This window comes from Neoarius graeffei, chromosome 25 (genome assembly GCF_027579695.1).
Source record: "Neoarius graeffei isolate fNeoGra1 chromosome 25, fNeoGra1.pri, whole genome shotgun sequence".
NCBI lineage: Eukaryota > Metazoa > Chordata > Actinopteri > Siluriformes > Ariidae > Neoarius > Neoarius graeffei.
Window position 1 is genome coordinate 16,819,805 of NC_083593.1, and position 14,177 is coordinate 16,833,981.

At 42.8% G+C, this 14,177-nt stretch overlaps 1 protein-coding gene across 1 annotated transcript in view; it reads right to left on the bottom strand.

Moving 5' to 3' along the window:
* ilk (integrin-linked kinase) overlaps positions 1 to 14,177 on the bottom strand; it is an 88,813-nt gene that overhangs the window by 16,009 nt on the left and 58,627 nt on the right. The window contains exons 5-6 of the mRNA XM_060909667.1: positions 213 to 309; positions 12 to 95 (exon numbers count right to left, since the gene is read on the bottom strand). Of these exons, the coding sequence (XP_060765650.1) occupies positions 12 to 95; positions 213 to 309 (181 nt within the window). The remainder of the gene's footprint in view (positions 1 to 11; positions 96 to 212; positions 310 to 14,177) is intronic.

Consider the following 14,177-nt stretch of genomic DNA (forward strand, 5'->3'; position numbering starts at 1 on the left):
TGAGGACTTACGTGGCCGTGTTCGGGTTGTGCCCTTCCAGAAGGTGTCCTTAAAGGGAACTTTGGTCAGATTTTGTCCTTGCTTCTCAGCCATTTCTGAACAAACAATGTTTAAATTAAAATGTGATAAACATACTACAACATGGTGTTTCATATTTAAATGCATTTCAGTTTTGCATCAGTTCTACAGCTCGTCACAAACAGATTTATCACCTTTTAGATGGTCACGTAGGTGTGGCTTGGCTTTGTCCAATGGGGTTTCTCCATATTTGTTACAGATGCTCACCTGAGCACCGTTATTGACAAGGTCCTGGAGTGGATTTAAAGGGAATGTAAATTGAGGTCGTTCTGATAAAAGCAAGACTTAAGAAAAAAAAAAAAACACAAGAAAATTAATGCAACCAATACTCTATTTACACTCACTAGGTATTTAATTAGTTATTCTGCCATGTGTGTGCAGTACAAAAGTATACAGTAACTAACTGTAGGCCATCTGTTGCTACGTACAATGTGTCAGCCCTCATCTCCCCATCTTTTAGTAGAAAGGAACCACTATATCCTAGTGGCACGTTAGTGGATGTTACACTTGTACGAGTGCATCAGGTTGAGTAGTGTTGAGTAGGATTGTCAAAACACTGCTATGTTGACAGCTAAAAGTATCCTGCCAACAGCTCTGGAGGGGTCAGAAACCTAACACTAAGGGCAGAGGATATTCATTCACATTATTAAAAACTTTTCCTGGTGACAGTCATGGTGGGAAAAGACAAAGATCATCAACCCAAACTTCCCAATCCATGGCTACAGATTCCAACTCCTCCTGAGGGACTCCAGACATTCCCAAGCCAACTACAAGTTGATTTCTCCAATGGGTCTCCATCCGGTGGGAGCTGACCAGGGAGCATCTTCACTCCTTTTTCCATTAGTCATGAAGAGGATCCCAAGGTATTTAACCTCTGGAGCAAGGTTTCGCCTCTCACATGAAGGGAACATCCTGTTCTTTTCTGGGAGAGAACCTCTAAATCCAAGACCATGGTTTTCATTTTCATCCCACTTCAGACTGGGGCAAGAGAACACCATTGGTGCTAAAGAAGGCAACTGGACTTGCTTGAAATTCTTGAAGATGTTTCACCTCTCATCCGAAAGGCTTCTTCAGTTCTGTCTGACTAGTGGGGGGGTTCCAGGGATTTATCCTCTAGTGGACCAAAAGCAACCCTAAGGAGAGTTGTTCAGGCTACGTTTACATTAGACCGTATCGGTCTCGTTTTCTTCGCGGACGCACTGTCCGTTTACATTAAACCGCCTGGAAACGGGAATCCGCCAGCGTCCACGTATTCAATCCAGATTGTGTCTGGTCCGGTGCTGTGTAAACATTGAGGATACGCGGATACGCTGTGCTGAGCTCTAGCTGGCGTCTCATTGGACAACGTCACTGTGACATCCACCTTCCTGATTTGCTGGCGTTGGTCATGTGATGCGACTGCTGAAAAACGGCGCAGACTTCCGCCTTGTATCACCTTTCATTAAAGAGTATAAAAGTATGAAAATACTGATGCAAATACTGATCATTGTGTAGTTATGATTGTCTTTAGGCTTGCCATCCTTCCACTTGCAAGTGGTAAGTGATGTGCGCTGGGATCACACACACAGCGGCTCAGTCCCGAATCACAGCTTGTTCACTTCACTCGCGTGCTCTGTGAGCTGCGCAAGGCCGGAGTGCGCACCCTCCAGAGGGCACTCGCTGTTCAGGGCGGAGTGATTTGGAGCGCAGGATGCCTGCGGAGCCGAGCGTATCCATGTATTGGTATTGCTGTGTGCACACTCATCGTTTTAAAAACGTTAATCTGATGATCCGCTGATACGGTCTAATGTAAACATGGGCTCAGTCATCCTGTAGGTGTAGGTCACTGGGGGCCAGGCGTGAACTGTTTCTCTCTCTCTCTACCATCTTGTGAGCTATTGAAGTCAGCTTGGTCTGGGTGTGGATGTGTATTCAGTTTTCTGGGAAGTGTGTCAAGGACTGCATTGTAGGTGGCTGATAAGTGGCGTCTCAGACCACCTCCTTTGTCCAGTGATGGTCGTTCCAGGTTGACGAAGATGGCTTCTTTCACTCCTCTTTCAACCACCCAGAAAACTGAACACACATCCACATCAAAACTCAGCTGACTTCAATGACTCGCATGATGGTATAGGAGAGCCAATGACCCACCTATCACCCTAACGACTCTCCAGGCTGCTCACACTGTTCACACCCGGCTCCCAGTGACCTACACCTACAGGATTACTCAACGACCCAGGTGACCTCAATAACTCTCCTTAGGGTTGCTTTTGGTTCACTAGAGGATAAATCCCTGGAACTCCCCACTAGTCAGACAGAACTGAAGAAGCCTTTCGGATGGGAAGTGAAACGTCTTCAAGAACTTCAAGCAAGTCCAGTTGCCTTCTTTAGCACCAACGGTTTACTATGACCTGGATGACTGAGAACCTTCACAGGCAAGAGAATATCATCTTTAAATAGTAGTGATTATACTTATTGCGTATTACAAACTTTTCCAAGCTTGTCTGCATTTTTAAATCCTTACCACAAAAACCATAACTAGTAGTGGAGGCAAAACACACCCTCGATGGAGAGGAACCCAACCTTACCCGGTTTCCACTTAATGGCAAAAATGTTGACCGAACTCATGCTATGCTCATACAGAGATCACATGTAGAAGCAAACTGCATGAACTGTACTCCTTCAGCACCTCCCACAATAAATGATGAGGCACATAATAATAGGCTTTCCCCAAATCCACAAAATGCATGTAGACTTGATTAGCATCCTCCCATAACCCCGCACAAAGCTGTCTAAGAGTAAAGAGCTGGTCCACTGTTCCATGGCCTGGCCAGAACCTACACACCACCTGATTAGGGATAAAATCAGCTCATGTTTAAAGTCATCAAAATTCTGTAAAGCTGCTTTGCGACAATGTCTATTGTTAAAAGAGCTATAAAAATAAAACTTGAATAAAACTTGAATCCTAGGTTCAACAACTGTGTACAGTCTCTTTTCCATAACCCTGGCATGAGTTTTTCCCAGGAGGCTGAGGAGTGATTCCCCTATAATTGGAGTACACCCACTTTTAAAAATAGGAAGCACCGTCCCAGCCTCAGATGACCATGCAAGACTGAGGACACAACCCCAGCCTTGTCCTTCATTGCTAAGAATGTTTCCAACCATTATAGTAGCCCCAGTCACACAGAGGGACTCCAAAACACCAGAGATTTTTGGCATTGCCTCTTGAAGGAAGGGTATGTGCAATGGTTTGAGAATATTGTTCAACAATATCACCAGCAGATGTCAACACTTCCTCGGCAGAACTTCTGCATGGTCTTGTCTCCTCTCCTCTTCCAGAAGAGCCGAACAGTTTTCCAGAACATCTTTGAGGCAATGGTCTGGGGTTGGTTTTAAATGCGGCATTTAATAATAATAATAATAATAATAATAATAATGGTTATATTTATATAGCACCTTTCTCAAACTCAAGGTCACTTTACATAGGTCAAAGAAAACGGCACACACAAAAAAGTTGAAGGAGTGGTAAGTTTATGCAGTGGTGGTGGACAAAAAGTGTTCATGAAAGGTTTTGAGAGGAGATTTGAAGAAAGGAAGGGAAGAGCAGTCACGGAGGGGTTGAGCGAGGGAATTCCAGAGCTTGGGGGCCATGGTGCTGAAGGACCTGCCACCCAAGGTAGAGAGAGAGAGTCTGGTGCGGGGGACAGCAAGGAGATTATGGCTAGAGGATCTGAGGCCCTGTCCACACGGCAACGGGTTCAGGTGACTCCGATACAATTGCTTATCGTTTAGGCCTGGCGTCCACACGGCACCGGCGTTTTGGGTGCCCAAAACGCAATCTTTTTGAGAACGGGTTCCAGAGTGGAAAGATCTGGCAACGTTGCCGTTGTGAAGTCGCCTGGATGAGTAGAACGGATTTGTTTACGATGATGTCACAACCACATGACCGTGAGTGCTTCACGCCGGGTAGAAGTGTAACGAACATCACCAGGAAAAAGCCTTACAGAGCACTAGTGAGAGTGAAACACGAGCCTGGATATTATTATTATTATGTTCAGTGTTAGTTCACAGTAGTAATGCAAGAAGCAGAATAGTGACAGTAATAGTGAAGCAAAAACATGCAATTGTACAAACACTGCAGCTCTACAGCAAAATATTCATTTATGAAATGGTCTGATTCTTAACACCAGTAGTGCCAATGATCTCATTGCGATGCGATTTGTCAACAAATCCTATAACTTGGTTCATGAAACGCACTTCCAAAATATTTTCACTGTGAATATTTATTGTGTAATGGTGCAAAGTGTGAGAGAGAGAGAGAGAGAGAGAGAGAGAGAGAGAGAGAGAGAGAGTCAATCCCGCCAGCAAAAATAGGGAAAAAAAAGGAGCGATCTCACCTCTTCAGATGTTGATTTAAGTCCGACAATACATTCCTCAAAAAGGGCGTAGAGGAGCAAATTAATCCATCAACGTGTAATAGTGTAGCATTCAATTTATTCCGGACCATTAAAGACGCCGCCTTCCGCATAGAATCATACGTCATCCTCGCCGCCATATTGGATAGGTCAAAGAGGAGAATAAAGATTCATGTGCTGCGTTTAACTGTACCAACAGGTTTACCGTCCAAACGAGATCACATGGGATTACCTTTCACAGGTGAGAAACAACAAATTAATCCATCAATGTGTAGTATTCAATTTATTCCGGACCATTAAAGACGCCGCCTTCCGCGTAGAATCATACGTCATCCTCGCCGCCATATTGGAGAGGTCAAAGTGGAGAATAAAGATTAGCTGCGTTTAACTGTACCAACAGGTTTGCCGTCCAAACGAGATCACATGGGATTACCTTTCACAGGTGAGACTGTAAAAATACTTTTCATTGTATTTGGTCATTATAATGTAATTTTACGAACAGATTTTCCTGACTTTGTGGCTAATATTAAGTCTCGCGCATAATAGTTTATGCGCATGCGTCCTTACTTCTTCTATTATTCTGGTGTCTCCGAAGGGACCATCTTACAGTGCCCCTAGAGGTGTGGCATGTGTATTGCATCGTTTTCAGCAAGCGTTGCGTTGCCATATGGACCTGATATTTTACTGATTGTTGCCCATTTGGACGCGATATATTTTTAAATAACATCTCGTTGCCGTGTGGATGTAGCCTGAGAGAGCGGAATGGAGTGTAAGGGGTCAGAAGGTCACAGATATAAGGAGGAGCAAGGTTATGGAGGGCTTTGAAGGTGAGTAGTAGGATTTTATACTTAATACCAGACAGAACAGGTAGCCAGTGAAGCTGAGAAAGTAGCGCGCGCGCGTGCGTGTGTGTGTGTGTGTGGGGGGGGCAATATGAGCAGATTGTTTGGTACAGGTGAAGAGTCTCACTGCAGCGTTCTGAATGCATTGTAGTCTTTGAAGGGATTTAGTAGGGAGTATGGATGTTAACCGATGACCGTTTGACCGAAGGTTGACCGAATCAACGTCAACTGGTTAATTTTTTTTTGGTTGTCAGTTAAAAAAAAAAAATAATCAAATCATTTTGAAGCTGCTGATTTTGGAGCGGAGAACCTGGAATTCTGTGTTGTAAATGCTTGGGGCATGCCATGCGGTGTAAGGACGACAGCTGACAAATCAGAAACACCCATTCAGTCATGTCCCGCCCCAGTGAAGACAGCTGCCACTCGGCGAAAGAAGTCTCAGTGTTGGATTACATTTTACTACGTAACATCAAGGAAATTCTTGACTATCAAAGAAACAAGAACATGACGCATGAATGAAGTCGATGGTTGATTAGTCTGGTGAATATTAATGTCAACGTAATAATAATAATAATAATAATAATACACAAGATCTGAACTAAAACCTGGTTACTCACTGATGTTACTTAGCATCAGACAGTTGCTATATTAGCTTAGCGGCTAATCAGCTCAGCTCCAGCTATCCCATTCCCAATGGCTGTGCACAATTAGCAGCCATGTAACCGTAATATCAGTAGCTGGAAAACAATTGCAGTATGAGGTCTCTGTGGCTCACTTCGAAGAAAAGTGCCTAGTCCGTAGCAATATGCAATATCAACACAGCCTACTGCAGTTAACTGTAAACACCAGGGGCCGTATCGCTAAAACGTCCCATCTTCAATGAAAAGTTAAGATGGGACAAGTGTATGATAGGATTGTTTTCAATAGGCTCCTCAATGCAAGCACCGATAGTGACTGAGCTAAAGCTTGCCGCTTAGAAAATGACGGCAATTTATTGAGAACATGTTCACACTGATATTTTTAATGACAAGTTGCAACTTAACAAAAGTGCGTGCCCCTTGCTGACACGGCCGCAGACACAGACCCGGGTGGAGAAGGACAAGGAGGAGGGGTCGAGGGGGGATTTCACGCTTCTCACAATGTCTCTAAGCTGGAGCCATTTGTCCTCCGCTCCAATACAAACCCCTCGACATTAGTGCCGCATTTGACTAAGGTGGGGTTTACATTAGACCGTATCAGCGTATCATCAGATTAACGTTTTTAAAACGATTAGTGTGCACACAGCAACACCAATACACGATTCGCGTGCACACAGCAACGCTAATACATGGATACGCTCGGCTCCGCAGGCATCCTGCGCTCCAAATCACTCCGCCCTGAACAGCGAGTGCCCTCTGGAGGGTGCGCACTCCGGCCCTGCGCAGCTCACAGAGCGCGCGAGTGAAGTGCACGAGCAGTGATTCGGGACTGAGCCGCTGTGTGTGAGATCTCAGTGCATATCGGGCATGCGCATCACTTACCACTTCCAAGCGGAAGGATGGCAAGCCTAAAGACAATCATAACTACACAATGGGCAGTATTTGCATCAGTATTTGCAGTATTTTCATACTTTTATACTCTTTAATGAAAGGTGATACAAGGCGGAAGTCCGCGCCGTTTTTCAGCAGTCGCGTCACATGACCAACGCCAGCGAATCAGGAAGGTGGATGTCACAGTGACGTTGTCCAATGACGACGCCAGCTAGAGCTCAGCACAGCGTATTCGCGTATTCTCAATGTTTACACAGCACCGGACCAGACACGATCTGGATTGAATACGTGGACCCTGACGGATTCCCGTTTCCCGGCGTTTTAATGTAAACGGACAGTGCATCCGCGAAGAAAACAAGACAGATACGGTCTAATGTAAACTTGGCCTAAATGTTTCGCGCTGTAGAAAAGGTAATGTGAGTGGAGGGCAGCGACTGGGACTGAATGTGCGGATGCTTGCGGTTAGATTTAGAATAGATTCTAATAATTCCAATTCTAGAATTTTAAACAGGGATGCAAACGGCGCGCCTTTTGGCGGATGCCGCCTTTTTCACAGCTGAATCGTGCAGAACCGATTTTTTTTTGGGGGGGGGGGGGGGGGGGGGGGGGGGGCGTTGGAGTGTCTGAATAATTTCATCAGAGTAAATTCTGTATTAAAATTACTAAATAAGCAAATGCTGTTACAGTCCATGAAACATAGGAAGTATGAGAAGAAAACAGTAAATCAAAGCTGCGCACATTTGCACAGCTTCCGCGAAAACGTGCGCAGCTTTCTGATTTACTGTTTTCTTCTCATACTTATACTTCCTGTTTCATGGACTGTAACGGCATTTGCTTATTTAGTAATTTTAATACAGAATTTACTATGATGAAATTATTCAGACACTCCAACGCACCCCCCCCCCCCAAAAAAAAAAATCGGATCTGCACGATTCAGCCGTGAAAAAGGTGGCATCCGCCAAAAGGCGCGCCGTTTGCATCCCTGTTTAAACTCATAGGTTAACCGACTTTAACCGGCTAATGAGGCTCGGTGGTTGGTCAAGATTTTTTTTTAGTTTTCGCCATCCCTAGTCGGGAGGCCAATGAGAAGGGAGTTACAATAATCTAAGCGGGACACAATGGAGTGGACCAAAGTTTGAGCATCACTAATGGAAAGAAGGGGCAAAGGTGGGCAATGTTCTAGAGGTGGAAGAAAGTAGTCTTGGTGAGGGATTTTATGTGGGGATCAAAGTTGAGTGAGAGGTCAAGCAATATTATTTGCTTTTGGAACCTGTTGCAGTTAACTTGCAACATGAAGTCCAAAGAACTGTCATTGCCAGTGTCATAGCCATCAGAAGGCTAAAAAAATCTACACAAATGCATTAGTGAGATCACAAAAACATTAGATGCGGCCAAATCAACTATTCGGTGCATTCCTCAAAAGAAAAGATGTGCTGGTGAGCTCAAGAATGCAAAAAGGGCTGGAAGGCCCCCAAAAAAAGTGGAGCTAACAATTCTTGCCCTAATGAGGAAAATCCCCTTTACAAAAGTTGGCCGGATCAAGAGCACAGTCCAAGAGGCATCTGTGTCAACGTCAAGAATCAAGAGAAGACCAAAAGTAAATACAAAGAATTTACCACAAGATGTGAATATACAAATGGAAGGAACCGCTCATGATTCTAAACATACCACTTCAACATATGGTACGGACATTTATGGCTGCCAGTATAACTGGTTTTTGTGTACTTATTAATGATGTGACTGCTGACAAAAGCAGCAAGATGAATTCTGAAGAGTATAGGGCTAAATTACCTGCACAGATTCAGCCAAATGCTTCAAAACTTATTGGACAGCACTGCAGTGCAGCTGGATAGTGACCTGGAGCATACTTCAAAAGCAACCCAAGACATTCCATCGCAAAGGTCTAGTCTGCCTGACTGGCACCGACCCTCACTCTTCATCTTGCAGTTGGCGAGAGCACTAAATAGTTCAACTTCACCATTTTAGACCAGGCTAGTACTTGAGGCCAGGACTCTGACTCGAGTCCGACTCGTGCCCTAATTTTAAGGGCTCATGACTTGACTTGGACTTGAGCACTGATGACTCTGACTTGGACTCGTAAATTGGAGACAAGGACTCCAATTTTTTTCTTTTTTGGTAACATGCCATAATAATTTGGTACAAGATATTTATATCTACATTAATTTTTATACTAATTTCGTGCAAGAGAATGCACATTCACCTGTTCATACGTCATGTTCAGGAACAAATTAACGTTAATGGCGCTAAAATGCCTGGACAGAAGCCCCTAGGATTGTCCGCTTTGCTTATACAGACTTCTCGTGCAGTGGGGGGGAAAAAAATAAAAATAAAAATGCGCCGCTATGAGTTCCATATGTAGAAGAACTACCGAGGAGACGACAGGGACAACCTTGAACTTCAATCGTCATTTTGCAAGACTCCACCCAGAGAAGTGACGCGCCATGTTCATTGCCCTGTTGACTGCGGGTGGGGCTTGCTAAGCAATGAACTAGCTTTTTATCTGTAACTAAAATGGGGCAGGTTGAGCAGTAACGTTAGTCCAATACAGTAGCAGAGACGGTTTCACATAAAGGCAGCAACAGCCACCGTCAAACGGTGCGGTTGGAGTCTTGCTCTCGGACTCGAGACTGGATTTGTAGTCGAGTCACTAAGCCTCGAATCTAACACAGTTTTGGACTAGAGCTGCCCTGTTTGCATGGGAAGCCTCTTCACCAGGAGCTTGCCTGATAAACCTAATCCAGATATGGTACAATTAAGACATTTGTGCAACTTTCATGGCAGTCTTAAGATTACGCTTTGTCTAACTTGTCCTATCTGATCTGTTCACCACTGACATAGCCCTAAGGATCATGACAGAAGACAATTAACACAAAATATGCATGGGGGGAGGAAAAAAAAAAAGTCCATAACTGAACAACAAGGTGGACTAACAAGGTAGGTGTGTCTAGTCATACTTGACATCAAATATGGTCTTATGATGGTTCCTCTTAATTGATGAAGGGAACAGATGGATGTCTTATTGGTGGCTAACAAATGTTACTGTGTGCTTACGAAGTTCAGTTATACAGTACATATGCATACTCAAAGCACCAGTGAGTGCATAGAGGAGGTAAGCGTAAGATTAAACTGACAAGTTGTGTGGAGAAAACATCTGGTATCCGTCCAAATCCCCCATCACACGCCCTACTCAGTGTTTACATACAAACATCAATTCAGGTCATTGTATTACATACTGAATGACTTACTAGAATTACACCACCTCATCCTCACACTGACTGCATTACACTAAAACTCTACTTAACCACTTCTTGTATTATACACTATGATAGAGGCGTGACGATTACTCAATCCCCGATATATCGATCCATGATTCAAAAATCGACTACAATTTAATGAATCATGATTCACCAGCAATACCTAATTTCATCCTGATAATCCTAAATGCATAAATTGACAAACAGCATAATTTTGATATGAAAAATTCGATTCGGTATCCGGAGCTGGACGTGGGCACAGTCATGTTTGTGGTTGCTATAGCAATCTCGCGATATCATGCGTTGCTTTGTGAACAACATGGCAGACGACTCGGAATTCCTGAAGCCATCAGATTTTCAAAGCCCAGTCTGGCGGCATTTCTTACCGTCTCATGGCAGAAAAGTGCTGTGTAAGCTGTGCGAGTCTAAAGCCCGGTGCACACGGGCGACTTCTCATCGCAAGCGTATTGCGATTTTTGGATGCAAGTTTCCCCTCTCGGGTAGCCGCATGTGCACGTTATCTGCGACCAGTGGGCGATTTGGGGAGGGGAACACAAGTCACGTAGAAAATCACGTGACTACTATGCCGGCAGGGATTGGCTTAGCCTTTGGAGGTGATCGCTTCGTTATCGCAAAGACGTGTACACGCGGCGATATCTCTGCAACAAGTCGTCGGCTTGCGATTTTTTGTCGCAGAACATCAAGCATGTTTAGAGGTGGACAAAGTACCCAACCTCATTAGGTGGCTTATTTTAGATTTTTTCGGCTCACGGATCCGCTAATGGCAGTTAAATACTACCGCTACAAAAATAAAAAGTCTGTGTGTATTTTTATTTTAACCGCCGAAACGTACAAAAAGAAATGTAAAAAAAAAGTCATATTTTTCTTGTAACAGCACTGTATCCCTGGTACTAGGTCATATTTCTTTAAGTAAAAAGTATTAGAATCGCAAATACAAACGACAATGTGTGTTGTATATATCCACTTCAGCCGAGTCCGAAAACGAAACTATTTACGAAATTGAGTATTCACTTGAATGTTATGGTATTTACGACCGCTTTACGACAGTGTCAACCTCGTGCTGACCATGGCTGACGCTGACAGCATGGATTCCGAGCTATCGCCTCAACTGTACGTAAGCATAAAGTGTGGTAAAGAAAAGTCTCTTCACTGTCTCACTAACCAAAACGTGGGCAATTTCGTCTCTCAAGCGTCGAAAGTAAACAATGAAAAGATCAAAACGATGTTTGGTTCTCAGAAAGAAGGTGGTGATGTAACGAGCGCGATGCCGAATATGCCTGCCATAACGTTAGTTCGCGATTTTGGCTGCAAGTATCTGACTGTGGAATTAGAAGAGGATGGTGCCGCAGAGAGTCCTATCAAATCAAGTAGCATGAACGCATCAGCCTTCAACGTGCATGCATGCATGTATATATATCACACACACACACACACACACGAGTGATTCCACGCTTATGGGTACTGAAATGGGGACATGAACTTATTCACCTAAAACCATTTCTTTTTTTATCATCAGGTCACAAAACATGTAATCTTTAATGAATGATATGTTAAAAGATAACTTTAATTTTCTGAGATGTAATAAAAACATATTTATATGCCAAAGTCAAGCCTATGAGTTCCAAAATGATGTCTGTTACATTACTTCTGTTACGATTGTCCATCTCACGTCTGTTACAAATTAATTACAATCTAGCTATATACCATGTTAATCTTATTGAAAGAATGTGTATGTTTATTCTACTACACATGTTTATTAATTATATTTGCTAAAACATCACCTTCCTATGTTTCAAAAAGTAATTCTACATTGTTAAAATTGAGAATATATATGTCCACAACACTTCTGTTACGTTCTGACTTTGGCATATAAATATGTTTTTATTACGTCTCAGAAAATTAAAGTTATCTTTTAACATATCATTCATTAAAGATTACATGTTTTGTGACCTGATGGTAAAAAAAAGAAATGGTTTTAGGTGAATTTTTAAAAATAAGTTCATGTCCCCATTTCAGTACCCATAAGCGTGGAATCACTCATATATATATATATATATATATATATATATATATATATAAAAAATAAAATGTGCGCGCGCATATATATATATATATAAAAAATGTGTGCGCATATTATATATATATATATATATATATATATATATATATATATATATATATATATATAAAAATAAATAAAAGTGTCTCTTGAATTTAAATTATTTTATCATCTTAATCCGACATTGAAATTTTGCCATGCAAAAAAAAAAAAAAAATTGGACAAGGACACTTAAGGGGCGGCACGGTGGTGTAGTGGTTAGCGCTGTTGCCTCACAGCAAGAAGGTCCTGGGTTCGAGCCCCGGGGCCAGCGAGGGCCTTTCTGTGTGGAGTTTGCATGTTCTCCCCGTGTCCGTGTGGGTTTCCTCCGGGTGCTCCGGTTTCCCCCACAGTCCAAAGACATGCAGGTTAGGTTAACTGGTGACTCTAAATTGACCGTAGGTGTGAATGTGAGTGTGAATGGTTGTCTGTGTCTATGTGTCAGCCCTGTGATGACCTGGCGACTTGTCCAGGGTGTACCCCGCCTTTCGCCCGTAGTCAGCTGGGATAGGCTCCAGCTTGCCTGCGACCCTGTAGAACAGGATAAAGCGGCTACAGATAATGAGATGAGAAGGACACTTATTTTTATTTCGACCGACATCATCAAAAATATGTTGAAAAAAATCCGTGAACCTAAAGATAAAAAATAGGTGGCCTTACTTAATTCAAAGTACAGATCCCGCTGGTCAAATGTTACTCTAATAAGTGCAAGTTGTACAGTCAAATTTTTACTTAAGTACCTGCTTTTAAAAATACTTAAGTATTAAAAAGTACATTTCCTGTCAACGTATCGTCGCATTATTGCCACAACGCTGACTAAACCTAATGCCTCTGAATCAACCGACTAGATTTACTGACTCGCTTGTACAACCTGTAGAATAAACACCTTTAAACACATATCTACATTGTTAATTTGGCAAGATTATGCTAAAACATTTCCAAAAAGACTTCAGATAAGTTATTCATGTTAGGGTAACTCCATTTTTACATGCTAACTATCAGCGTCCAAGTTAGCTAGCTGTGTGTTAACGTTAGCCGTGGACAAGGCGATGGCAACTTGGCGGGCAAATCCACAGAAAGTCATTTGACTAACCAGGCTGCATAGCTATTGCAACATCACTAGCTCTAAAAGCACAGACAACTTCGTTACAAGCTTTCTCTTGGAATAAAACGTTTATATACCTCAATATGCTTCCGCAGGTTGGGCGGCAAGTTTTTGTAGGCTGTGATGTGGTTAGTTTTAAGCAAAACAAAACGAAACGAATCTTTAATCCGTACAGAAAACTGAAACATGGGTTCTAGCTATAGCCATGGGTGCATGCATTCCCCAGAAGAACCGCCTCCTTCCATCAACTGATCGTGTTCAAATAACGCTGCTGAGAAATCATTGAACTTGATTTTATCCAGTCTGTGGGTGTGACGGGACCCTAGTGATTACTGATCGGCTGTCTGTGTCACCTGTGGAAAAACCAAATCACGTTTTAGAAAAGAAAAGAAAAAACATCCACTTTCAAAGCAGCTTCATAGCAGAGTAACGAGGACCTTGACAGAAATGAAGTGGAGTGAAAAGTGCGATATTTGTCATAAGTTTCCAAAAAAAAACCAAACACAAAAATACAAGTAAAAGTACAAATACTCAAAAAGTGTACTTAAGGGCCCGTTTACACGAGGACGCTGTCGGGTAAAAACGACTAAATATTTTATCAGAAGGGCCTTTCGTCTACATGGGGACGGCGTTTCCGAGGCTGAAAAACGGAAAAAATTGAAAACGCCTTCCAGAGTGGATAAGTTAAAAACAGCCCCCGTTGCATATCCGTCTAAACTACCCAATACGCGAAACTCTGCTCGGATCTGCTCACGTCGGGTACGCGTTTACGTCATACTTATGTCATATACTGTACATGCCAGCCCGGGAAGTAAGAAAGTAAGTAAAAAAGTAAGAG